Here is a 27,932-nt window from a genome sequence, read left to right as displayed (position 1 = left end):
GTGTCAAGTGACCATAATTAAAATAAGCTTGCATTGATGATACAAATGGCATCATTAGTAGTGTCTACACTACTACAGGCTCCTTCTGTTGTTATGAGTTCTGGCTTCTTTTTATTTTATTTATTTTATTTTTTAATAGATTTCTGGTTCTAAAGCATTTGTCTCATCTCTGGTGCCTTAATTTTCTTATTTCTTTCACATTCATTGACTTCTTGTTTTATTTACTGAATTTTCAGAGGCTTGTTTGAATTTAGACAGAGAACTTTTTGGTATGCATGCTTAAGAAATCAACATCAAAATTCAATAATTCTTATGCTTACTGGGGTTAGAATTTCAAGTGAAAAGAGAAATTCAAGGCACAGAAAACTATTTCTCTGTGTATGTTTACATCAGCCTATGACTAGTTCTCTCATCTGCCTGGAATCTGCAGCAGCTGTGAGTTGATCGGGGGTCCTCTGGGCCCATAGGGGATTGTCTCTTCTGCACAACATTGGAGCTTTGCAGGCAGAAAAAAATCATGTCTTTGATTTGAGGAAGCAGAGGATATATAGACAGGCAATGTCCTGGCCTCCTGCATACAATGGTAGTCAGCAGTAGCAATCTTCTGAAAAATGTCATTTCCAGCTGATTTATATAGACTACCATCACTTTCAAAATTATGGAGATCAGAACTGAACACACAGACTTTCCAGCCTTGACAAGTCACTTGGTTCATGGATTCAAATGTATTTTTAGAACAGACTATAAAAGTTTAAAGCAGGCTCCTGCCCATTTCAAACTGACTTGAAGTCAGTGGTCCTAAGATCTTCCATGGAAGCTGATCAGACACTTTAGAGATAACTAATTTGTTTTATTTTAATAATTTGAACATTTTATTACAGTGTTTGATCAGTGCCTCCTGTTTACTTTTTACCAGACTATTTATTTCTGTAATGAGTTATTTAATTTTCAGTTTCCTTTAAGCTCACCCAAAGGAATGTTTATGATCTTCAAATGAAAGTCTCTTTGCAATATTAAGTAAGAACTAAGACTGAATTCTAATACAGATGATGACTTCAGGTTTTGAGGTATTATTAAATGAAGTTAATTATGATGATGACCCCAGTTAACTGGTTGGCTAATCACCAAGGTAAGGATGGTGGATGTGGTTTTCGCACAACATCTGGTCCTTGCAGAAGCTTAATTTATTTTGGCAGATAGGAACATTATAGAACTCTTCTATAACTGAATCTAATTTCTCTTTAAGATTACCAAAGTGACAACGAGACATTCATGCCACTTCTTCTGCAATAATTTCTCCATAATCAAAGAAATATAATTGTATTAGGAGCTGGCATATTTGCATCTTTCTGGTTGTCTTTTCCAATATAAACAACGAAGATGTGAGCAGAACGGCTTTTCATTCCTCTCATTTTATTTGGTTAAAAGAACACTTGTATAGTATATGAACTGAAGCTAAGATCAACAATGCTCTGGTAAATAAGTTTCAACCTTGGTTTACTTTTTCTCTACCTCCAAATAAAATAGCATGCATGTTTTTCAAATGAAATTATTCATGTAATAGCTAAAACAGGGAAAGAAACAAGTTGACCTATTTAATATATTGTCATTTAGAAAACTCTAAATACTTTTATCTCTTAATAAAATGCTTTGCATTGACTGGCATCAAGATTTTCTAGATAAATAGTAAAATATCGATTTTATTATATTCCAACCATGCAGATACAGAAGATATTCATTACAATAAAATATAAATAAAAGCAAAGGTCAAAATAACCACCAGACAGATGCGTTTGTTCCCAAATTACTGTACATTTCAGGCATAAGTTTCCGTTATATGAAACAGACATTCTGATTTCCTGGTGCAGTATTTTAAGACTAGGAATTTTAAAAATGCATGTTAAATGGAATAGCTGGAAAATATAATGTTTGTTCTGCAGGAAGCTCATATTGTTAGTTTGTTTTTAGTCTGAATCAGATTTTAGAAAAATTAAATCAATCAGTAATACACAGGCAAAAAAAAAAAAAAAGGGTGGGTGTGCATGTACAAAGATACTTTTATTTTATTTTTATTCTAAAAAGCAGAACATCTTTATATTAATATTAGTATGATAAAATACAAAAAAGATTGTGGTGTGTATTTAAGTGAATGTTTTATTAACAACATTTGGCTGTAGAAACAGAATGGCAATATTTTCTTTGGAAATAAATGTTTGAAATTATTGAAAATATTTCCCAGTCGAAATCATTTGATTTTGATAATGTTGAAATAAAATGAAAATTATAACTTTTCTTTTTTGTTGTTTTGTTTTTACCTTTGTCCATTGAAAACCTGTTCCTATGAAATACCTTCTTTTCAGCAACCCACAGATCTGAAAGCCACTGCTTTTTTATATGTTTTCTGCTGCATGTAATTAAGGACGTTTAATCACCTGATGGTACCACTGACTGTCACTGGCAAGGATGACTTACGGAGGATTGATCCTTCCTATCAGGTCACTATTTCTGCACTATTCATGTATTCAGCCAGCCCTACCCTGAGGCTGCCCCGGTCTCAGAAAGGGACTGGGAACGAAGGACGGCAGGAGTGCCACCAGCAGTCCCACAGCTCTCACGGGCAGAAAGCTCACTGTAAGAGCTGATTTCTATTCCAAAGCACACATGGAAAGTGCAGTTTTCCTGAAGCCAGACATTCTTTACTGCTCAAAACCAACAAAGTTCCTGGGGGAGTTCATGTTTGTAACACTACACTTGTCAGACTTAATCAGATCTTGTATCAGTTAGCCATCTATATTTTAGTCTATATAAAATACACTTGTAAGCCATCCAAAAGACATCTCTGCTTGTACAACATGATATCTCAGGTCCTGATGCACAAAGCAGACACTGAGACACTTCTTAAGGAAGATGCACTGTCATTCAAACAAACACATAATACCCTGGTGATCCAAACACAAAAAGCATTTCACAGACTGCACTGCACAGACAATGTGTTAGTTTGTAGGTGACAGTAGGTATTATTTCTCTGCTTTACAGCATGTATAAGGTTTAAAGTTAATTTTATACTAGAAGCATTATCACAAAAACAAATAAATGTGCCCTTCCGAGGTCCTTCGGTGCTGGTATGAACCCCCTAAATGCATTGAGAATTTGTTCCTTTATTTCCAATAGATATTATTCAATATATTAACCTTTGCCTGGCCTGTGCTCAGGCACAGTTCTGAGAGGATGTAATTATTTGGGTAAGTGAAAGTTTAGAAGGTTTTCCAGCCTTTATCAGTAGCTTTCCCCCAACTCTGTTATCGACAGCTTCTCAGCTCATGAAGATAACTACTAATATTTTTAACTCCCTAATATACCTCACCACCCTACCCTTCAAGACTGAGCAATACTAAAACCAACTGAAGTGAAGTAAAGGAAGTTAGGCTGAAGTAGATTCTTTCAAAAGATTTCACAGAAATGCTGAGACAGAATCCCTAGAAGAGACAATATTATTGATTATGGTAAAGTCACAGGATACTACGCAGAGGTAACAATTCACACAAACTCAAAAAAAAATCCCAAATGAGATTTAAACATATGCTATAACTTTAAATGCACATATAATGACTTTAAATAGTTCAGAAGTCTGTGAATCAGCAGACATTAGACATGTGAAGTTGACATCACCCATTGCATTCGGGCAGTATGTTGCATACTAGAATCTAAAAGGTTATTATTGGCTACAGAAAATCATAAGCTAAAAATGGGGCTAGGAAAAGAAGGATTTTGCTCTCCATACACAGCTTTTTCACTGTTGTCAATGAGTCAGCATGGGCTGGGGACCACCGGGGTAGAACGCAGCAGATACTTGAAGGCTGCACCACTATCCTGCAATCCAGATTTCTTTTTTTTTTTTTTTCTTTTTTTCTTTTTTTTAATGAATGATGGGTGGGTTTTTTGCTTTGTTTTGGCTTTTTATGTTTTGTTTTTTTAATGAAAGCTGTGTCTGCACCCAGTTCTGCTGAAAAAGCTCAGTTGACATAGTAAGTTATTAAATTGATATTTGTGGAAAAATCAATTGATTAGGCAGTCACAGCCTGAGGTACTCCTCAGTACACACAAAGATTGCAGAATTAACTTAAAATACTCACAAGCTTTGGGAGCAGTTGAGCTGGAATCATATCACACTGTTTCTTTATCCCAATATAGTATAAATGTGGTTGAAAATGTCAATGAATAGAGTACCACTGAAGTTCATGAGGGGCCTCTTCCTTTTCATTGGCAGGTGAAATTATTAAGTTGTTCTCTGTTTGAAGACTTCACTTTCATACTGACTAATGAATGTGGTTGCAAAACATTGGTGCAATGCAGTGAAAATTCATTTTGATTCAGAAAATTTACTATTTTTCAGAATTTCTGTTGTGACTTCTCTCTTCCTACTTTCTTTCCCTCCCACTGTCCTCCACATCTACACAATTAGAGCTGTATGATAATTTGGATGTTCCCTTTTGTATTATTAGAAAAAGCAGCCAGTAACATCAAAGTTTTCTTCAGTGAGAAAAAAAAAAAAAGAAAAAAAAAAGTCATTTCCATGGAGAATAGCTAGAGTAAGTACTTCCTGAAAATTTCTCCCTGTGGATTAAGAACTATGATGGCAAAAACAGTCAGGAACGACAGGGGAAGGGGCAGAAGAGAGCTGAATTAATTCATGTCTTGAAAACTGCGAAGAATTGGCAGCCATAGAGAACAAAACTGATTGAGCTTTTTCATTCTGCTGTACTGTTACATACAATGTGACTCAGATGATCCAGGCTATGTACACAACCTGTTTTGACCAAAATTAGGTTACTTAGAATCACATGTATTGTGCCTGCATGAGCGAGTAAGAATGAGAAGGGGAGGGAAAGAGACTGTGGGCATATATACATAATAAATAAAATTTTACCTTCCCAACATATTTTCAGCCTTAGTAAATACTGTTCATACAATTGAAACGACTTTTGTCGAGTTGCACAGCCAGTTGCAAGTCAGTTAGTGTAATGACCAGGGCTGTGGTCAGTCAGTGCTCTGCTCTACCTGGCAATACCGCACACTTTGTGGACAGCAGCTACGGGCTCCTCTCTAGGCAAATAATGCAGCCATACTACCTAATAGCTCTGTTTGATGGCCTTTCAAGGTCATAACGGATAAATCTGAGATACTATCTAACCTCATGTGTGATATGAGATAAAGAATATCCTAGAAAGAGACAGTATCTGGACTGCTATTCCCCACAGAGACAAAAAAAAAAAAAAGGTGGTGTTACTTATGTCCTGAGAGAAAAAGCTTACACTCTGCTCTTTCAGTTTCTCAAAGTTCTCCACACACAATCTTTCTCTCTTTCTTTTAACTCTGAATCCATTTATTATCTGTAATGATTTGACAAGTAAATGAAGTTCAGTGTCTGTTTTGTTCGTGAAGCATTCTTTCCTTGAATGGCTGCAACTGGTTATTTGTGCTAGATGCTGGGTCACAGAAGTAAAAAAAGCTTTTTCTGCTTCCAGGCCTTGGCTTGAAATGAAATTCCAAATAGTGAATTAATCTGCCTAAACAATTTTTTTATCATGATATTGTTAATTATTTACAAATACCATGATTTTTATTATGATCATTCTGGGTAGGCACCCATACATATGAATAGAGGTATATGAAGCCAGCATTGATGGGTGAACTTTTTAAAAAGTGTAAATTCAATTGTACAATTCAATTTATTTAGGTGAGCAAAACTACCACTAAACCCTTCTGAGATTTTGTAGTTCTGCCTCTGTACATGAAAATCAACCTTATTCTTATGTGATACTGACTTTCCAATGTAATGTCTTGTCCAATAGCCAGGACTGCATCTCTTTCAAATACAGTTCTCCTGATGATAAAAAGATGACACATTTAGATATATATAGTTACTGTATATATGTGGTTGTCATGATACATCAATAAACCAATTTATATGAGTTATTTTCCTTGTTAAAAAACAAAACAAAGAGAAACAGAAAACCATAGGGGTTTTCTGTTCTTTGACAGCAGTACATCAGATTTCTATTAGCAACTGTGATTTTTCAAAGGTTTTCAACATCTCCCAGGCCAGCTAAAAACACAAATCCACTTTTATTATTTTTCTGCATTATATGCAGACAACATATACACAAGAACATATTTATCAGAAAATATTAATTTAGAAATCCAAAATCTATGTTGTGTATTTGTTTTGTGTTTGGTTTTGGTGGCTTGAAGATATCTATTAATAAAAATTATGCTTTTGTCTTCTGAAGTTTTGATTTTTTATGAAAAACACTAGATTTCCTCTTTTTTACTCAAAAACTATTTATAGTTGTTTATTCTTTTATTTTCTCTACAATTGATGTATCTTTAGTTTTAGTTTTCTTTAATTGAGGATATAATAAAGTGAAAGCCCCACCTACCACTACCATAAACTCTCTTTAGTTTCCTTGGAATGTAAAGTCATTTGTATTATTGATTTGAACCTTGAGAAAGTGCATGTTTTGAAGGAGCAATAATTTTTCTCCAGAAAACTTTACTTAATAGAAAAGCTGGAGGATTTTCCCTGCCTCTAGCATATTGAAACATGGTCTCATCACATATACTCTCTGTCTTTTCTCTGTCTTCAGAGAAAACCTGGTATAAGTGCAGAGAGCAGAATGAAAGAAGCAGTCAGAATACAGTGTCATAATATCACTTAGAATTGGAGCGAAGACGTACCATCCTGAAATAGAAAACAGAAAACACATGGAAGAGAAGGGAAAACAGTGAAGAAAAATGTGCATTTAATAATTTTTTCATTGGCTTCTACTTCTTATGAATTTTCCTGCTCAGAAAAGCTCATATCAATTTGTAATACAGCATTTTAAGCTCCAGACTTTAGAAAAAAGGGATGGGTCTTGGAAACATAATAAAGAGGCACTTTGCTCAGTTGTGGACATTTTCCTGGACTTTTTAAGGCAGGTTGGCCTTTTCCTATACACACAGGCGACCTGTTGATTCTTAGATGTGACCTTTTTTGCATAAGTAGCAGCTAACAGTTTCTTTACAAGATGTGATAATTCAAGATTTTGGTTTGGTTTGTTTTGGTTTTGTTGTTTGTTTGTGGGTTTTTTTGTTTGGTTTGGTTTATATAGTTTTGTTGTTTTTTGGTGTTTGGGTTTTTTTGTTTGTTTCTTTTCTTTTTTTACTTATTTTGATTTGGAGCAATAATATCTGCTTAAAAAGGAAAGCTCTCTTGCCTTTATTTTTCAGATACCTAGGGATCAATTCAGTTCAGCAATTGATATGCAAGTCAGAACAGATATGAAATGAGAGGCAGGGAAAGCCAACCAGAAACAATGCTTAATTACAGGAAAAGCAGAAAGAAAGGAAATGAAAATTGCCCTCAGAATGTTAAAATCCAAAAAAATTTTTATTTCAATAAGACCAAAAAAATTGCACAATTTGCAAGACATTAAAGACTTAGATACTTTCTCCATTCAGATGAGTAATACTAATTTTCAGTTGAAACACTGAAAATTACATAGAAAAATACTTTAAAATGTTCTATATGCAATATTTTTTAACAGGAGCATTTATTGTGTTTATAAATCTATGGGGTTAGCCATTGATATCCTTTAAAAAAGGAAAAATACCCTCATCAAATAATAGTTTGTAAACTGCATACCATACTCAAACATACAAGTCAATATGTATTGTCGTTGGTAGTTTCAGGCCTTGCTACATAGTGCATGTTTTAAGACTCTGAAAATCAGCATCTGCTAGGAGGTAGAGTGGAATTCCCAGGGAATTCCTAGGGTATAAGAAGGAATGCTGGCAGATCGAAGGCCATCATATCTGCTTTGCTATTAGGAAAATGTCAATAAATTTCAATTAATTTCAATTCATTTTGGTTCCAAATATTGTGTTTCTAATATTTAATCTAAGAAAGTCACATTTCAATATCATTGAAACAAAGATGGAGTGCTCTGGATCTACTCAATTGGATCAGCCATTGGGCTCATGCAAATGCTTTTGAGCAGTGAGTGTTATGCACAAATATGAGATCTGTTCTTAAGCTTCTGTACTGCCTCTTGGGTAGCATGTCTTTAGGCATGAAAGGAAGATTTATATGAAAAACCTGTAGTGCCTGGGAAGTCTAAAATGTCCAAGAAGAGGTTTTTTGGGATCCCCTTTGAGAAGTATGAACTTAAATCAGATCTGTACTATTAAGAGTGGAGAGGTGTTCTTTGATCCATCAGCTAGTCAAGCACAGTTTGTATGTGGACATTTATATTTTTTCCTTTTTCTCAGAAAAAAAACCCAGCAAGGCCATATCAAAACTGCTTACTAGGTGCAGTGCTTGGAATGTATCTTTTCCCAGATGATGGCTGGGTACTATCTAGAAGTGTATGAATTAACAATTCCAAAGCTGTGGAGGCAGTGGGTGCTCTTATCTGGCTTTTTTTTTTTTTTCTTCCTTATCCAGATGTGACTTTAAATTCCACCTTAGCTGCACTATAAGTACTCAAGTGTTAAATTGGCATATTTCCATGATGTTTACTCCTCCAATGGCTCAGACTCCTTCATGCAAGTTCTCAGGCCTGAAAAAGATTTCAAAAAATGGATCTTAGTTGGAAGGTCTGGAGACTAGCATCTCCTGCCTTCTAGGCTGGTTTTCAGGATGCCCTGCAGCTTTCCCTACTAATTCTTGTACATCTTACAGTCTTCTGCAGAGTTATCTTGTCCCCCAAACCTGAAGTTTCTTTTTTAGAAACCAGATCATGAGGAAAACTGATAAGTATCAGTATCTCACCCCAGAGTGGGATATTACTGAAGTCCTTATCCAGATGGAACTCTGAAAATATTACTTTTCATGTAACCTCACTGGTCAAAAAGGAGCAAAATGAGCACCAATGTGTTATAAATCTGGATGTAGATTGCAGACGAGGTTGAAAGGGGCTGCAATAAAAAGTGCATTGAGTGGGAGACAGTTATTTAAGAAATAGATCTCAGGTACAGGTACATTCATGCATTCTTTAAAAATACAAACAAGAGTTCAAATGTAATTTTGAGCCAAAGCTGAGAACTTGTGAATCAAAGCAGGAATATGATGTGTACAAACTGAGACTGGATACACTAAAATGTTCACAGAAGCCTATGACTATGTTATTTACTTCTGATCTTGAATAAATGTTTATTTCCTGACTTGCTTAACTAGACACATGAGTTTGCTCATTTTCTTGTTACCATGTATGGTGTGCTATTCGATATGCTTGCTACAAACTGATGTACAATTTCAAATATGATTCATAAACCAACTCACTACTCTAAGATCCATTCTATGAAGAGAAAATGTAGATTCCTACTGAACAGATCTACAATGCTAGCGATCAGGAAGGAATATCTGTGAATATTTATCTATTGTCAGAACCAGCATTCCTTTCTCAAACCAATAGGCTATGTTCACTGACTAATTAAAGCTAGAAAAAACAATTACCTTATTTCTTTTATTGTTTCAAGTGTCAATATAGCAATGGAAGCATTAAAATGTGGTGGGGAATACAGTGAACACTGGGGAGCCTACTTGTTTTTTAGAAGTTTAAGAACAGAAAGTACACACATTGCCTAGTCTTCTCTCTAATTAGTCAGTTACTTTGGATAGAAAACCTTTGTAAGCAATTAAAATTGAATTTGTAATTAAAAAAATCATGTTCTACGTAATGCAGTAGGCAAAAGCTACTATAAAGAGATAACCACAAACCATAGATTAGTGATAAGGGCTTCGCTTTATCACCTAGCAACCTCACACATAGCTGTTTTTGTTGCAAACAAAATAACATTAAAATGTTGTGATTCTGGGACTAATACATTGAAATTAATTATACAGTTTAAGCTGCTACTGACTCTAATAAGAATTATAACTAATGAGATGAAACATACTGAAAGGAAACCAAACTCTTAGCTAGATTGTTCTTTTCAGGTGTCAGGTTTTGAATTTTCAGTGCTGAAAAATTTAATCTCAGTTTCATTTTTTATTAAAAACAAGTCTAGGAAGAAGGAAAATAAACAGCTAACTGTATTGCTTTTCAGCCTGTGATAAAAGAAAGGTAGTTACTAAGTTTTTCAGATATTCTGAATGAACACAAAAAGGAAATTTTTGTTATATAACAACCGAGATAGCATGTATCTAGCCAGTAAATAATTTACTTCAAAAGAGATAAGTGTAAAATAAAATTAGATACAAGCAAACCTCTCTGTACTCAGAGATACAGAATTTTCATCACCTTGTAGCTTGGTGCCCAATCTATTTTTGTATGATCAGATGTGAAACTTTCTTGTTTCCAAAAGGCTAATTTAATTCTTATGACAAAGACCATTGCTCAGAAGAGAATAGTCAAAGTTAACTAAAATCAACATATTTATTTTACTTTTCTGTTTAAATGATGATAATAATTGTAATAATCACAGGTCCTGGAGCCATTGCTGCACAGCATCAGATGACAGCATCTCTAATATATTCCTTTTAGCTTCCAAATGTGGACATTGGTCCTCAGTGTTGCAGATTTACCCCCCAGATTACAGCTCTTGCTGTTCAGGAACCCTAATGTGTATTTTAATGCTGTCAACTGCATAAGGTTTTATTTGAAGGGAAGCAGCACCATGTATTGCAACCTGGTAACTTAGCTCTAGATGATATAAAGAACAGAGCCACCCTGAGCCCAGTTTTAACTTTTGCTTGCATTTACTTTCCTAGGTTTTTCCCATACCAGCTTCAAATGAAATTATGTTCTCAGTTTGTATATGATAAGCTACAAGGATAGGGGTGTGTAGCATGTATACATGTGTCTAAAGTGGTACCTAAGAGACATACCTGTTTACAAATTAAGATAAAATTTTAGCAAAAGCCTAGTCCTGACTAACTGTTGTGTTTAAGTGACTTGGCTGGAGTTTTCGTTTCTGAAGTGGGAGGACAGCCAAAATTCAAGAGTATGCTTTACCCAGGTGATATTCTCTCAAAATTTTATTTCAGAAGCAGCATTAATGTAGGTGTGTAGTACAGTGTGCTCTAATAATGACAGTGCTATTGTCATCCATCTATACTTCTGGTTCTTCTCTTTTTCCAGACTGTCTACAAAGCCTGGCTCTGTTCCCAGTATTTTGAAGTCACACAGTTTCACTGCAGCAACAGAATTCCTTGCAAGCAATACTGTTTGGAGGTTCAGACGAGGTGTCCCTTTATATTGCCAGACAATGATGATGTCATCTATGGAGGACTATCAAGTTTCATCTGTACAGGTACAGTATGGAAAAGCTAATTTCACTTGTTTTCATAAGTCTAAATGTGAAGGAGAGTGTGGATAATCATTCTTTCATTAGCTTTTACTACGAGAGCCTGAAAGTATTCTTCATCACAAAGATTTCTCAGAGGTCCTAGGATTTGAGCCCAGATTTAATAACACACGTTTACACTACAGCTTGCCACAGTCACTAGCTCACAAAACAAAACTACTAGAAGAAATTTGTTCTCGTTTTTTTACGCTTAATAATCTTCTGGAGGATTTTTGTTGCTCCATGTCATGCAGTACTCAGAGCGAAGAGACTCAGTGTCATGCAATATTCAGGAAAAAAGAGAAAAGCAAAATCAGTTTTTACTATATTCAGCTTTGTTCACCTGCATTCTTATGTCAGATAAATGAAGAATCTGAAGCATAGCATTCAAAACTATGCAGCAGCTCTTGGAAAGAAAATGTCTAAGGAAAGGTCTTTCACAAATTAAGAATTTTAAGAATAAGTTTTTCCCCTGTGAAGAACAGATTTTTTGTATCTTCTTTAATCTTGTTACATTCTGGGAGTATTTTCATTTTAAAAGGTGTGCTAATACAGGTCTATGAATAGACTCATGAAATGGTTTGATTCCTTTTACATGCCTTTATGCTTCAAACATTTTCCAAGAATGATCAAGAGAGGACACAGTAGGCAAGGAATATGGTTAGTACATCTCAACGACCTCAGATAGGTTTTTCAAGACTTGATGGAATTATCCTCACAAAATTTCAGCTTATATAAATGTTATCTGCAGATTGTTGCTGCCTGGAGTATCATCTGAGAATTTTGAAGATATTCAGACAGCTTACTCCCACTAAATCAGTAAAATGGCTTTTCAATACTTAGGTCATTCGACAGCTTGGTCCAAAGATCTGAAATTAAATGGCCTCCACCTTGAATCAGGGCTGCACTGGAAAGCTTGGTACTAAATTAGTTGCCTAAGGTAAGCTAGTTAAACACAGAGTAAAATATAAAACCCCATAAATGCTCTATACCATCTCAGAGGCAGGCCTAATGTTCGTGGCAATACATCATGTATACATCGAGTCCTGCTCTTTGGCCACAACAACCCCAAGCAGCACTACAGGCTTGGGGAGGAGTGGCTGGCAAGCTGCCCAGCAGAGAGGGACCTCGGGGTATTGATTGACAGCCGGCTGAACATGAGCCAGCAGTGTGCCCAGATGGCCAAGAAAAGAAATACCATCCTGGCCTGCATCAGAAACAGTGTGACCAGCAGGGAGGCAATCTTGCCCCTCTACTTGGCCTTGGTGAGGCCGCACCTGGAGTCCTGTGTGCAGTTTTGGGCACCGCAGTATAGGAAGGACACTGAGGTGCTGGAGAGGGTGCAGAGAAGAGCAACTAGGCTGATTAGGGGTCTGGAGAACTGGTCTTAGGAAGAGAGGCTGAGGGAGCTGGGGCTGCTCAGCCTGGAGAAGAGGAGGCTGAGGGGAGACCTCATTGCTCTCGGCAAATCCCTGAAAGGAGGTTGCAGTGAGGTGGGTTGTTGGCCTCTTCTCCCTAGTGACTAGCGATAGGACAAGACAAAATGGGGTCAAGTTGCACCAGGGCAGGTTCAGATTTGATATTAGGAAAAATGTCTTCACAGAAAGAGTGGTGAGGCACTGGAACAGGCTGCCCAGGGAGATGGTACAGGCACCGTCTCTGGAGGTGTTCAAAAAGCAGGTAGACATGGTGTTTCAGGAGATGGTTTAGTTGTTAGGGCTTGTAGGGTGGATGGTCAAACTTGATAATGTTGAAGGTCTTTTCCAACCTTGATGATTCTATGATTCTGTGATTCTGTTTGGACTTAGGGGAGTTCTGATAGCAAGATGTTTACTGTGTTTTTCTTAAAGATTAAACCTATTCCACACCATCAAGCAATACCCATCCATATGCAGAAGACAATATAATGATTTGTAAACCAAGTTATAATTTGGTAGTCATCAATAAGATCATGGTGCTTAGCACTTCGCTTCAATTAATTTTGTAAATATTAATAGCCTTCCAATGTGCATACACAGCAAACAAATCAGTATTATTTTTCAGTTTAGAATAGGACAGTAAAAGTTCAAGTGAGACATAGGACATTTTTATTTACAACATGTATACGTGTGTTTGTGCACATATGCATGTGTGCACACTTGTGCACCTACACAGTGGTAAAGAACTAACAAACAATAAACAAAACCAGACTAATTATTTTAGAAAATCTCACCAGAGATACATACTCACTTCTTCACTTTCCTAGTATATCTCCAAGTCCAAAATAATTCCTAAAACACATACAGTGGATGACTTTGCAAAGATTACTGTCAGTTGCTACCACTGAGTTTAGGATGAAAAGCATATTTAGAGGAGGATTAAACTCATTTTGTTGCATGTGATTAGTACTGTGGTATCTACACATAAATTCTGTGACTAAGCTCTCACTAGAGTCACTGAAGATCTGGTGTAGTCAGTAGCACTGGGAGCTATTTAATTCAGCCTAAGGAGGCATCTGCATCCAATGAGCTGACTAGCTGTCTGCATCCCATGAAGAGTAATGGCTGTCCCCTATTTGCTGTAGCTGCTGTTTGTTACCAAGTTCTTATTGCAAACACTTAAAATCAGGGTGACCTGAATCTCATTTCAGCACACTGATATTTGTTTGAACTTTGTGTCCACCCAGCACAAGCAGAGCAGAGCTTGTATTCCTGGACCCATAGGCGTCAGCATGCTGGCACTAGGCAGTCTTGTGCAAGAGAAGATGCTGAGGAGAGGGACAAGGCTGCAATACAAACTTTGTCTGGAATACAGACACCCTTTTCTTTATCAGCAAGTCACTGTAAGAGCACTTCCTGCCACAAAACAATGAGAAATTAGACTAATATCTGCAGTAGAACTAAAGAATTACACTGCTCTGCAGCTCAAAAAAAACCCCAGAATTATTTCATGCCAAGTATGGCAAGTTTAACAGCAGACAAAATACTCTATCTCAGCATAGCTTGTGGCTTGACAATTAACTTTAACTCATTTCACAGAAAAGCAACTAAAAGCAGGTTGCCCAAGTCTTGAAGGACCTCTTCTCTTGCTGCATTTTCTATGAATTCCTGTCTTGAGACATATTCTGATATTTCTAGTTACTGATCCCACCTTGCTAGATGTGGACCTGTTGGAATGTGTCCAGACAAGGCCACAAAAATGATCCGAGGGCTGGAGCACCTCTCTTATGAGGACAGGCTGGGGGCGTTGGGGTTGTTCAGCCTGAAAAAGAGAAGGCTCTGGGGGGACCTCATAGTGGCCTTCCAGTACCTGAAGGGGGCCTACAGAAAAGCTGGGGATGGTCTTTTTACAAGGGCTTGTAGTGAGAGGACAAGAGATATTGCTTTTAATCTGAAAGAACAGAGATTTAGGTTAGAGATCAGGTGCAAATTCTTCATTGTAAGGGTGGTGAGACACTGGAACAGGCTGCCCAGGGATGCTGTGGGGGCTCCATCCCTGGAGGTGTTCAAGAGCAGGTTGGATGGGGCTCTGAGCAGCCTATTCTAGTGTAAGGTGTCCCTGCCCATGCAGGGGAGTTGGAACTCAATGATCTTTAAGGTCCATTCCAACTCCAAAAATTCTGTGATTTTCTGTGTGATTTTCTGTATCGACCAGGACTTCCTGTCTCTCTGTCCTTTGTGGCCTAAGAGCAGCAAATACAAAGCAGGAAATCCCAGCCACATGTTCACACCCTTTACTTGTACAATAGATGTCATGTAACTTAATGGAGCACTTGATTTCCTCAGTGAAGGAAAGAAAGGGAATGTAATGAGCAGCAGTAACTCAGTTGTGTTCATTAGCCTCTTAAAAACCAGAATGGCACCCTCTGGTGTTTTTAAGAGTAGTGTCATCAGAACAAGTCTACTGCCATCAAGAGAAGAATCAAATTTGTATACTCTGCTGTGATGAACAGACTTTGATACTTTTCAATGTAGAAGGAAAAAGTAAAGGGAGAGAAGAGGGGAGAGGACGGGTGCCTTAGGTGCTTTTTATTACTTTATTTTTCCATTTTGGTTCATATTATTTTAGTCTCCTAATTTCATGCCCTTCAATTAACATCCCGTTTGCTTAGAAAGCATGGTGTGAACATACTGATTTTTGGCAAATATCATTAACTTATGCTTATGTGATTCATGCAAAGTAGCACTTCATCAGAAACCCCTTCTCCTTTAGAGTATTCACCAGAAAGGAAACTGACAGTCCTGCTTCATAGAAATATTATTAATGTTTCTGAGGACAAAGTGGCCATTATTACAGAAAATTTCACCAATCCATAGAAAGGGTTTGTTGAATAACAAGGCTCTGCAAAGATTTTGGGAACAAATCTTTTAGCTACAGCTTATTCTGAAGAGGCAGATGTGTGTCTGGGTTTCACCAGCAGGTTTAGCTATAGTGTCCGTTTCAAAACTGATGCTCTGATTTCAGTGCAATTTGAAAAGCTATTTCCTTGAGAAAATGTAATATATAGAATACATCACAATCTATTCTTTGTAGAACAATTCAATAAGAGAAAAATCTCTGAATTCAACATGCTTTACGTTGTTCTTGGCAAGCTCCAAAAAATAAATAGATCCGATCCAAATTATTACTCTAAAAATAACTCACAATAATGTGTCATTTGCATCCTGCCTACACTTCTTAGGTCTTAAAATATCAAAATATTAAGCTAGACAGCACGGACAGCAGGGCAAATCCCATTTATGTTTGACAATCATGGTTTAAATTGTTACTAGCTATGGATATGCTTACAAGGGAAATCAGACATGGTTTGCAGCAGAATATGTCAACTAAATAGTTCATAATTTGGAGTCCAGTCATCTTCTAGTCCTGAATATCAAGGCTTTCCCATGAATGAGGTCTCATACTACATTTATTAGCTCCAAACTTTCTTCTCCTATAAAAACAACCCAGGCAATTAATCTATTGATATCCCTGAACTTTCTATGGCAACACAGTACTCAGATGTAGAATCACAGAATAGTAGAATGTTTAAGATTGGAAGGGACCTTAAAGCTCATCAGTATCCAATCTCTCTGTTATGAGCAGAGACACCTCACACTCAACCAGGCTGCACAAAGCCTCATCCAACCTGGCTTTCGCAACCTCCCTGGGCAACATATTCCAGTGCCTTACTACCCTCGTAGGTATGACCCTTTCCTATCATATCAAAGTAGTAAATTATTTTGATCACAAATTGTACACAATGGAAGAAAAACTAGAGAGAGGGTAGGGACAGCCAAATGCTTGCTAGTAGAAAGTTATCACACACTTATCCTGTATTTCAACATAAAGCTAAAAAGGTTCTTTGTATATCCTTGAGAGTCACTTATCTGCTTATTTTTCTGACCTGCAGCAGTTCAGTCAGTTTTATAAGGATAACACTGGTTTATCTCAGCAGGACGAAATTGGTCCTGTACATACCTTAAGGAAAAAAATCTATGCATGGTGAAGAAACACATTTATTTATTTATTTATTTATTTATTTATTTATTTATTTTATTATTTTATGTGGACCCATACACACAACAAAATATTCCAGAGGCAACTATCTGAAATACTCATCAAGATACAGGAATAAAACAAACTTAAAACACAGCAACACAGATCTCATCCAACAATTGGAATCAAGTCTGAAATGGAAGTTAGCCTTTTCAAAAGAGCTTAGCAGCCTTTTTCAACAGTTTAAGAATAATCTGTTTGACTAAAGAATAATTTGTTTATCTTTAAGCCTTCTTCTACATTTCATTTTATTACTTTTTATAATATGAAGGGTATAAAATTCATGCCTAAACAGAAGCATCATAATGTGTCACAGACACAGCAATTTAGAAATTGAGAGGGCCATCTGGATAAGATCGAAGAGAGCTGGCTTCAGTATCAGATGTAAGCAAGCACTGAAATCTAGTCATAAAATATCTAATGTTCTCTTGCCTTCTGTAGATGGAAAATGTTAATATTAAAACCTCAGAAATCCTCAGAAAGAGAAATGTCATGCAGAGTGTTGGCACTCACTGGTACAATGATGTCACTGCTGGATGGATCATTCTTGGCAGACTTTATTTACTTTGCGCTTCGCAATAAAATGGAACATTTGAAACTTCTGGCATACTACATCCACTAACCTGGTTCCTTCTTTTAGGTCATAATCTTTTCTTCAAGCACAGGAATCCTGGTATACCTCTCAAAAGAATCAGAAATCTATGTTAAAAAGGAGAAGAGTTAAGAGTTAAACTGAAAGAAAGTAAGGAAAAAACTTAACATACCAAAAGACCTGTTTTGTTTCTGTAGCTTTCCAAAACATGTATCCAACAACACCACCAGATTTATCAATCAGACCAGTTTCCTTTGACTGGAAGATGTGCAGTACTATGGCTCCATAGCTCTTTCTCTAGCAAAGAAACCACGAAGTGGGCCAAGCAAGAGCAGCTGATACAGATACAGATCCCGCTACGTGCTTGATACATCCTGACAGTTTTGGGGTGAGATGTGAAAATGCAACCACCTCTTTTGCATGCTGGTTCCTGTGCCAAGAAAAATGCAATTGCTCAGGCAGAAACCACAGCATTCTGTGTCTTAGCTGACCAGCAGATCGTATGTCCACAGACAGACTTTGTAATTTTAATTCTTGTATAATAACATATATTTGCAGTATGCTGACTTTCCCCCAAAGGTCTTACTCCACAAAGAGAATACAGTGCTCATGCTGTCACTTCCTTTTCTTTCAGCATGATTCAGCTGAGCATGGTACATGGGATTTACCTACGCTCATGTCTCCATTAACATAATCTCAGTCAAATGAGTAGCTTTAATTCTTGCATCACTATTAGTAGCACACACAGATATAACTGCTGTGCTGATGATCAATATGTTGTTTGTGTGTGAAAAAGATATGTCGTATTGAAGCAAAGAGGGAGCTTTTACATGACCTTTGTGAGCAATAGCATGGCTGTCTGGAGAATTGTTTGATACCAAAAAGTATCATGGCAAATTCTAGATCTTTTTTTTGGATCAAGGTCCAAGAACCTCCATATGGACTAAAATTTCTCCTGGTGCAATATAGGTGAGTGCAAAGTCTCGGAATTTTAATTACTGAACATCCAGGTAGTACAGAGTAATGATGTCTACAAACTGAACTGTAAAAACAGAATAGGAACGGGGAAACCTTTGTGGCTTGGTGGGTAAGGTATCCCAGGTTCTTTGTGCATGTAAAATATTTTTGTAAAAGAACATAATAGATTTTTTTCCCTCCATGGTTTGCCAAGGTAGCCAGCTTTCTGGAGTTTCTGGTAAGTCACAGGTTTGTAACTATCCGACTGAGCAGACTGACTGATTAGATCCAAGGGGCCAAAACTGCTAACTCATGGCTACAAATATGTGGTGCAGAACAAACAATTGTGAAGTTTCATTACTTCAGTGTAAAAGCTCCAAATGAGCTTATCTAAATGTTCTGTAACTGTCATATGAATAGTGGTTCTGTAGTTAATTGATTATTAAATATGTAATGTAACTGCAAATACAAAACCTAAATTCAATTGCTGAATTGAAATAAAGAGGAAATGTAATTTTGCACTAAGGAACATGTTCAAAATAGCTTTGAATGTGGAGTTGCCTCCAATTTATTTATAATTCAGTAAGTGCATATGAACTATTTAAATGCATTTTGATGACTTGAATATATAGGCTTTGATTTCAAAGGATGTCTGGGTTTTCCTATAACAAGGCAGGAAATACAGTTTGACTAGTAAACAAGGCTCAGTGGAATCAAGCATTAACCATTCTCTGCATGTCTTCAATTGCTACTAATAGCTACTGCACTCACAGAACAGAACATATAATTACCTGCTTTGGGAGGCACCTTCTGTATGTTAGCATGTTTAAAAACACATTTATGCACACAAATAGCAAAATATAGATCTCAGTAAGTATGTTAGCAATGAAATTGCTCTTTTATACTTTGAATAAACAACTGTCCACAGATTGCTAAATGAAACAGAATTTCTTAAAAAACATGAAGTGCAATCAGTGCTGATCTGAGAGAGAACAAAGAACATTCAGGTGTTTCAAGTGTAGGTATCTGACTGCATAAGTGCAAAAATGGCCTGTTTGCTACAGAGTAAACCTTGACTTTAGAGAAAATGAAATAAGCTGTTCTCATTCCTGTATCTTTAAAATTTTGTTTCAATACAAAAATCGATGCAACTTCACTTGGACCCACATATAATTTAGTAGACTGCTTTGTCAGCTATGTAAAAAGTGCCAGTCTAGGTTTAATCTGAATTTTAACATACTCAGCATGTTTAGTTGTAGATCAATATTATGGAAGTACGAATAAAAGAGTTCAGTTTTGTCCTATTTCGAGGTGTGCTGCTTTCCTTTACAGGTTATTCACAAAATACAGGCAGTCTGGTGCCCAAACCTAAGAATGTTATGCTTGAACTTGTAGCCATTCGTTTTTGAAAATAACATAATTGCTCTGATGCTTTAGACAAAATGTAATTCTTGGGCCAAGAAGCAAAGTTATTTTATAAATTATAGCAATTCCGTAGCTGCTTTCAAAATCTTTATCCTAGTATTTCAAAACAGATTAAGTGCTTTTCTAGTAAAACCTGGCACTACCATAGAATAATTATTTACTGCAAAATTTCTTTCAAGATCAGTTTAAATTGAGAAAAATATATTTGTCCATTATGTTACACATTCTTGTCTTTGACCATTATTTAAACATGCTAAATTAGGTTGTTTTAATTTGGCAGAAAAGAAGATATGTGAGAAGTAAATTGAATACTCTGTTTATGTTAATCTCCTGTATAGTAATGCAGACAGTACTGAAAAATTCCAAAAAAGACAGTTGTATCTTTTGGAAAAGACAGAATTCCTCTAACTGTTTAAAAATTAATAATCAGATCAGGCTAACTAACTTCTAAAGGCAGAAATAGCCTAGATGTATAGCAAGAAACATCAAGAGATCAAATTATCGCATGCCATGGAAAGATTGTTTTCACCTTTGGGTTATGCCAAAGGGAACACCCCAGTAGCAAGAACTCATCTGAGGTAGGGTCAACAAGTACACTCTGAACAGCAGTTAGGAAACTGTTCCAGTGAAGCTGTTGGATCAGTATTGGTTTTACAATATTGTCCTTGTATAAATTATTTGTTATTTAATTCCTTTCTTTTCATGCACAGTGATATTACTGGTATGTGCTTGCAAACTGAGGAATAATTTCAAGATCCTTTCACATTCTGTGGAAATGTCCAGTTTCAATAGTTGTTACTTCATCATTAGTTGTTACTTCACAAAAAGGAAGAGTTCATATATCCTTATTCAAACATCAATGGTTACTTTTTAATGCTGGTTCTTGCTCAGTGTCATACTTCTGCTGAATGATCTTTAGACATTCCTTCTTGTTAGATGACACATATTATAGAATCATTGAATCATAGAATCATAGAATCACAGAATCATAGAATCATAGTGTTGTGGGGGGGGGCTACCAGCTGTCAGGAGGCTTCAGCGACTCAGCCCCCCCTCAGTGTGGAGGACTTTGTGAATGGAACTGGGAGCTCGCACGTGGCCTTCGCCTCTCACAGAGGAACGGCCGCTGCGGGACCTTATTTTAGAGTATTTTAGAATACCCCTCCTCACCCCCCTCACAAATTGTTACTGAGACCAATGGTTAGTTTACGAATCAACTGGTATATTAAGGGTTAACACAAACGGAGGGACCAAGGTTCAGGCGAGGTAGACTAGGTACGTATCAGGAAAGTAATTCAAAGGTACTATGGTTTTATTAAATATACACTCCGAGGGAGAGGTGCGGAATCCATGGAGTAAAAGGGTGGGAGTTGAGCCCGGCAGGACAGATAAGAGTGTGTGTGTGCGCTCGCGCGCGTGTATGAGCGTGTGAGTGCGTTTACCCTTCCGTAGCGTGTGGTCCCTGCGATGCGGCTTCTTTTCCAGCTGGCAGGGCTCGGCAGCAGGTCCATGGGGTTGGCTTCCCGGTACCAGGAGCCACTCCTCAGCAGCAGCAGCAGCAGCAGCAGCAGCAGCAGCAGCAGCAGCAACATCAGGCAGACGCGGCTCCTCCGTGTGTCTCGGCGGGCTCCAATGCCGGGGCAGGGCGGCAGGCGGGCCGGGCAGGCAGCTGCGGGCTCCGGTCCCGTTTGGCCCCGGTGTTAGGCTCGGGGAGCCCCAGCCGGGCAGGCTGCAGCCAGGCGGGCTCCGTTGGACAACAGCCCCTCGGGAGCGGGCCGGCTCCCCGCGGGGACAGGTGCCCCCCTCCCCCCCCCCCCCTACACACACACACTTCGGCTCCTCCGGGCAGCGGGGCTGGTTCCAGGGGCATCTGATCCCGCAGCAGGGTCTCCTGATCCCGCAGCAGGGTCTCCTGATCCCGCAGCAGGGTCTCCTCCCGGGCAGGCAGAGAGCCCCGGGCCTGCAGAACTTGCCCTCTTTTATAGATCAGAAATCACTGTTCGAGTGAAGTACCGCTGTTCAAATGTGACAATGAGCACTGGCCAGGTACGTACTCTGCCAGAGGCAGCCTTTATTGTCCCTTTTGCTGCCAGTTATCATAACCCTTATGCTCTTGTTGTGGACTTACCTGGTAGAGCAAGGGGCCTGTTCCAGTCCGTCCTTGGCTAAATCAGCAAAAAGACACCACTCTTGTTTTGCTAGCTTGAAAGGCATTTTGTTAAGTCTTATGTGGGGGGAGAGAAGATGCACCATTCCCCACACACAGGATCATAGAATATTAGGGGTTGGAAGGGACCTCTGGAGATCACTGAGTCCAACCCCTCTGCCAGAGCAAGACCGCCTAGGACAGGTCACACAGAAACGCATCCAGATGGGGCTTAAAAATCTCCAGAGAAGGAGACTCCACAACCTCTCTGGGCAGCTTGTTCCAGTGCTCTGTCACTCTTACAGTAAAGAAGTTTTATCTCATATTTGAATGGAATTTCCTGTGTTCTAGATTGCACCCTTTGCCCCTCATCCTATCACAGGGCATGACTGAAAAGAGATTGGCCCCTCCTTCCTGACACCCACCTTTCAGGTATTTGTATACATTAATAAGATCCCCTCTCAGTCTTCTAGACTAAACAGCCCGAGGTCCCTCAACCAGTCCTCATAAGGCAGCTGTTCCAGTCCCTTAATCATCCTCGTAGCCTTCCAGTGTGGGGCTGAAGTAAATCCCCATCCCTCTTGAACTGAGAATCCCACAGCTGGACACAGTACTCCAGATAGGGTCTCACTAGGGCAGAGTAGAGGGGGAGGAGAACCTCCCTTGACCTGCTGGACACACTCTACTGCTTAACTTGTCCACCAGGACTACAAGGTCCTTCTCCAAGAAGCTGCTTTCTAGCAGGTCAGCTCCTAATCGGTACTGATGCATGTTGTTATTCCTCCCCAAGTGCAGGACTGTACACTTATGCTTGTTGAACCTCATTAGGTTCCTCTTTGCTCAGGTCTCCAGTCTGCCCAAATCTTGCTGAATGGCTGCACAGCCTTCAGGTGAATCAGTCAATCCTCCCAGTGTTGTATCATCAGCAAGTTTGCTGATGATACACTCTGTCCTCTCATCCAGGTTGTTGATGAAGATGTTGAACAGGACTGGACACAGCACTGATCTCTGGGGAACTCCACTAGTCAAGGGTCTGCAGCTGGACTCTGCACCATTGATCACTAGAGCACTCTGGGCTCTATTGTTTAGCCAGTTCTCAGTCCATCTCACTGTCTACTCTTCTACCCCACACTTCCTGAGCTTGGTCATCAGGATGTTATGGGAGACAGTGTCAAAAGCCTTGCTAAGGTCAAGGTAGACTACATTCACTGTTCTCCTTGCATCTACCCATTCTATCACAACATCATAGAAGGCTATCAGTTTAGTTAAGCATGATTTCCCCTTGGTAAATCCATGCTGACTACTCCTGATAAACTTCTCTTCCATGTGCTTAGGGATGGCCTTCAGAATGAGCTGCTCCATCATTTTTCTAGGGATGGAGGTGAGGCTGACTGGTCTGTAGTTTCCTGGATCATCCTTGCTCTTCAACAACTCTAATTATACAAAATGCAGACAGTTTTAGGGCCACTGGCTAACCCAAAGATGTGGATTTGGTAGCTTAAACTAAATTATCCACTGTTCCTTTGACTTACCAACTTCTAACAATTGTTTTGTGCCTGATGTGTATTTTTTCTTGTGTTTACCCTACAGGGCTCTATGAAAACTATCCAACCAATGCAGAACCAGAATGCTGTGATGTCAGATGGGGACTATTATCAGATCATCAATCCAAAGGGACTATAAAAACAAGTGGCTCAACAATGTGTCACAGGACATCGCTCACAGTTTCATCAGCATCAAGACTGTGTAACAGCAGACTTAAACTGTGTGTTCTTGTATTAATTCTCTTACATACAGTACTTACAGTCTCAGCAGCACAGAACTCAACTGGACTGGGCTTTGGAGGCATAACAAATTTGGAAGATAATTCAACCAATGAGGACTGAAAGAAAGGATTCATCTTAAATGATAGAAACACAACAGGCCCAAATGACTACAGTCAAAAATAGCAAGGACTGAGTGCTTTATCCTCAGATCTCTTCTGGAATGACCTTTTGGGTAAAATGAAAGAACGGGCCAGTACCCAAACGAGGACACATGAACACAGCTTTTTATTGACTAAAAGGCTGTATGGTGACTTAAATTTCTCACACCATTTTATACACTGTGTTTTAATGTTTGGAGTTTCTTTTTTGTTTGTTTTTTGCACTTGTTAATACAGGATTTTATTTTTGGGACGGTTTCTCAAAGCTAAATTAAGTCTTTTCTCTGTCGATATATTTCTAGTCATTGTGTGTGTTCATCTGATAGTTCTGTCTTTTATGTCCTGTCAGTTTCTATTAGAGGAATGACTGCTATGATTCCATGACATAGCAAAAAAAACAGACAAAAAACAACAACAAAAAACCCACAACCCATAACAAGAAAAAAAGCCAACAACAAACAACAAAACAAACAGAAAAATAAAAACAAAACAAAATTTAACAAAAAAAAAAAGGCAAAAAAAAAAGGCAAAAAAAAGCAACCGCAAAAAACCCCAAACTTAACTGTCCTCTTACCCATGGGAACCATTCATCTCCTTTTCCCTCCCATCTCCCATCACAGACAACTTACATTTGCTTCTATCTGTGTAATCACAATGAATGGGTACACAGGTCCAGTGTGCCTCTGCCACTGTTGCACAAACCAGTTGACTGAGCAAACCCAAAAGGAGCATGAAGGGGGTTCCTTTTAGCTGAACAAACAAGTGCTCTCCTTACAAGGTGGGATCGGACAGTTAAAAAATGTAAAGAAATATATAACAAACTGTTGCTCCAATACCTGTTTTGAAGAAGTCCAGTCCTTTCTCACTGGTCAGTTGAACAGGAGCAGCCTTTTTTAGATACGCCATGTAAAACCAGTTATGCTCAGCAAGTTAAGTAGTTGGGAAGCCTTCATATTGGAGGTGAAGGATTGGCATTCATTGTGAATTACGTTTTTAGTTCTCCTGCTGTCACATAACCAGCAGCTCTTCATAAGGAATGGGGGCAAAGAGTTTCCAAAATCCCAGTCTTTTTGTCTCAAGAAAATTACGTTAGAAGCCTTTGAGTATCTGTATTACCAATTATCTCCTTGGGTTTGATTCCACTGTTTTTTGAATAAGTACGTGTTGTTGAAAGTTAATCTAGTTATTAAGGGTTCAGAAGAATGTGTTAGCACAGATGAAGACACTATTTTGTTTTAAATATATAGGACAATGATTTTCATAAATGTGCAATAAAAACAGTAAAGATGTTCTAGGATATGAGTAGTTAAGAGAAAAGATTGTAATCTGATTGCTGATTTTCCATTGTTTGGGATGGTTTTCAATTTGTTTATTTTTATTTTTGTCAGAACACTTCACCTGCTGAGTGTATGAGAATTTGCTTTTTAAAAAGGCTTTTTAGAGTTTACAGTAGAACCAATGGAAGGAAAAGTTAATAAGGGCTGTTTTTAAAAACTTTACATTCCTTCCTATTCTCTAACTACACTTGGGAAGTGCACTTTAGAGATGTTTGCTGTGTAGCTGGGAGATGAAGGAAAACTATAGGAAATGTTCTCTTAGGAAATAAAATGTAGTTACCTACTTTCTAGCTATGAAATACCCCTTGATAAATATTAATGTAAGAACATTTAATCACTGGTGCATAATGTGTTTTTGTATACACTTTATGGTCTCAAATTCTGGACAAAAGCAAAAAGAAGATAACCACACTGCTTAAGTGGTTCAAGATGCACATGTTAAGCTGCAAAAGCTCAAATATTTTGCAAGAGTATTTGTTTTGATAGTGTTTTACTACAACCTGGACTGAGGAGCCTAAAATGATCTGTGCAAATATGACAACAACAAAAAGCACCAGCTAATGCAAAATTCTTTAGCACTGGTTGGTTTCTATAATTCCTTCCTTCCCTTTCTTGCACATGCTATATTTTGTTCAATAAAACATGGTGCTTTTTAGTTATTTCCTTTTCTGTTAGAGGCACACGCATTAATCATATTGAACTGATGCAAAAAGTGGGGAAAATGTAGAAATGCAAATGAAAAAGCCTTAATTAATGGTAGAATGTAGACTTTTGAAAGGACAGAGATGTTACTGAAAAGTGATGGAGCAATAACTGGGCAGTGCTCTGGTACTGTACAACAGCTGATGAGTCACACTACTGAGAAAGCTCTTCCTAGGTGAGCTCTTGTTCAACTGACCTCTTAATTCTAGTAAGTGTACATGGTCAGTAAACAGTTTGTTATAACCTTTATCTACCTCTGCTGTGCAAAGGCCATCCAACACCATTTCTGTGATGTTCCTCATAGTTTTTTGTTCACACCATTACTCACTGTCATCTATTTTTACACTGTACCAATACAGTAGCAAGTCTGTTTCATCCCAATTGAATTGGCACATGAAGAAGAGTTATTATTTCTGCTTTGCCTCATAGTGAATTAATGTAGAGAGCTATCTTAAGACATTTTCTTTCCTCTTTCCTGCTCTTCTTCATCCTTCATCCCTTATTTTTCTATAAAACTGTTTTCAAGTGGTGTCAGTGAAAAATATGACTCCTCCACTGCTGGGCTACACTCACTCATGTGTCATACAATATGAGAGACATGAGGAAGAACAGTGACATCATCACATGCAGAAAGTAGCCAAATTAATCTTGGGCAAAATGAAGCAGAAAGCAATTACAGACTTTCCATTATTACACAAGTACATGATGTAATAAATTCCTCGCCCTCTCCCCACCTGGATTCAGTGCCTGCACTTCAATGGTCTGTGAATTTTCTCTGTCATCTTTTTGAGGTCTATTTCTTTAATTTTTGAAGTAAAGAGTCATTTTGCAGAGGCGACTACTGCTGGGATATCTGTTGCCATTTTCCCACCAGCAGTGTGGTATGCAGCTTCTCTTGGTGGCACGTGGGACATCAGGAGTAGACAAAGACTCTTGTATGAAGTTAAGCAACACGTAATCATGTATGATGCAAAATTCCATTCCATCCATTCCTCATTCGTAATAGTTTTCCTGGCACAAACTTAAGCATGCTTGATATTGTGCACATATTACTTTTTTGCCAGAATAAATTTGCATCTTGCCACTGCTATAAATGCCATCTTGTTCCATTTCTCCTTGTACTGTATGCCTAATACATACATGATAAAGAGCTGGCTTAACAAAGAATAATACTAAAATATTTCTGCAAATGACTGATGAGAAGAAAAAAAAAAATTATGATCATATGGAAGAGAGAAATTTCCCTTGTCTTTTATTGTCTATTTTCTGCAATAGGGAAAATCCAGATTTTGTGCAATATGTTAATACTGCTAAGTCAAATGTCATATAACATAACCAGAGCTATATGTTATTCTTTATTGCATTTGCATTCGGTAATACATTATATTGACGCTTTTCTTTCATTAAAGACACAGTATCTCTTTTTTTGAAAACATAACAGATGAAGGCTGTCCTTCTGCACACCATAATTTAAAGACAAAAACCAACAACACACTAGAATGAAGTTTTAGTTCTATAAATTATGAAAGCAAGCCATCAGCTGCCAAAGAATCTGTGGAACAATAGATACAAACCAAACACAGACTTTCAAGAAATTCCTTCTTGGAGGTTAAAAATCACATTACTCTAAGTGATAAAAGGAGAAAGAACGAGAGCTGTATTTGGAACAGCAGAAATGGCAGGTTTCATCTGGTACATGATGTGGCTCTCAGCTTATATAGTTATACTCTTTTATTAAAAAGTGAGGGACAAGGACATTGTCTTCTGCTCTCTTCTATTTCTTATGATAATGAATTTCCTTTTTGTAACTGTTGCCTCACTGTACAGAAGATACCTGCTTTTTGTGAGAGCTGAAGACAACTTATGTACGTGCACACAAATTTACACAGTAAAACCTGTCTTAAGAGACTACCCAAAGCACAAACAAAACTCATTTGCAAAGTAGAGGTAGCTTTCAGGAAAGTAAAACAAATTTGTCCTAGGGGATTTCAAGACAGATGT

At 37.9% G+C, this 27,932-nt stretch overlaps 1 protein-coding gene across 1 annotated transcript in view; it reads left to right on the top strand.

The window, feature by feature from the left end:
• The window catches only part of NALF1 (NALCN channel auxiliary factor 1), a 468,063-nt gene extending 440,697 nt beyond the window's left edge, over positions 1–27,366 (top strand). The window contains exons 2-3 of the mRNA XM_051619734.1: positions 11,127–11,298; positions 23,559–27,366. Of these exons, the coding sequence (XP_051475694.1) occupies positions 11,127–11,298; positions 23,559–23,854 (468 nt within the window). The 3' untranslated portion in view covers positions 23,855–27,366. The remainder of the gene's footprint in view (positions 1–11,126; positions 11,299–23,558) is intronic.
• The last annotated feature ends 566 nt before the right edge of the window (positions 27,367–27,932 follow it).

The sequence above is a fragment of the Apus apus genome, chromosome 1, assembly GCF_020740795.1.
Source record: "Apus apus isolate bApuApu2 chromosome 1, bApuApu2.pri.cur, whole genome shotgun sequence".
Lineage (NCBI taxonomy): Eukaryota > Metazoa > Chordata > Aves > Apodiformes > Apodidae > Apus > Apus apus.
This window is presented reverse-complemented; position numbering and strand designations above follow the sequence as displayed.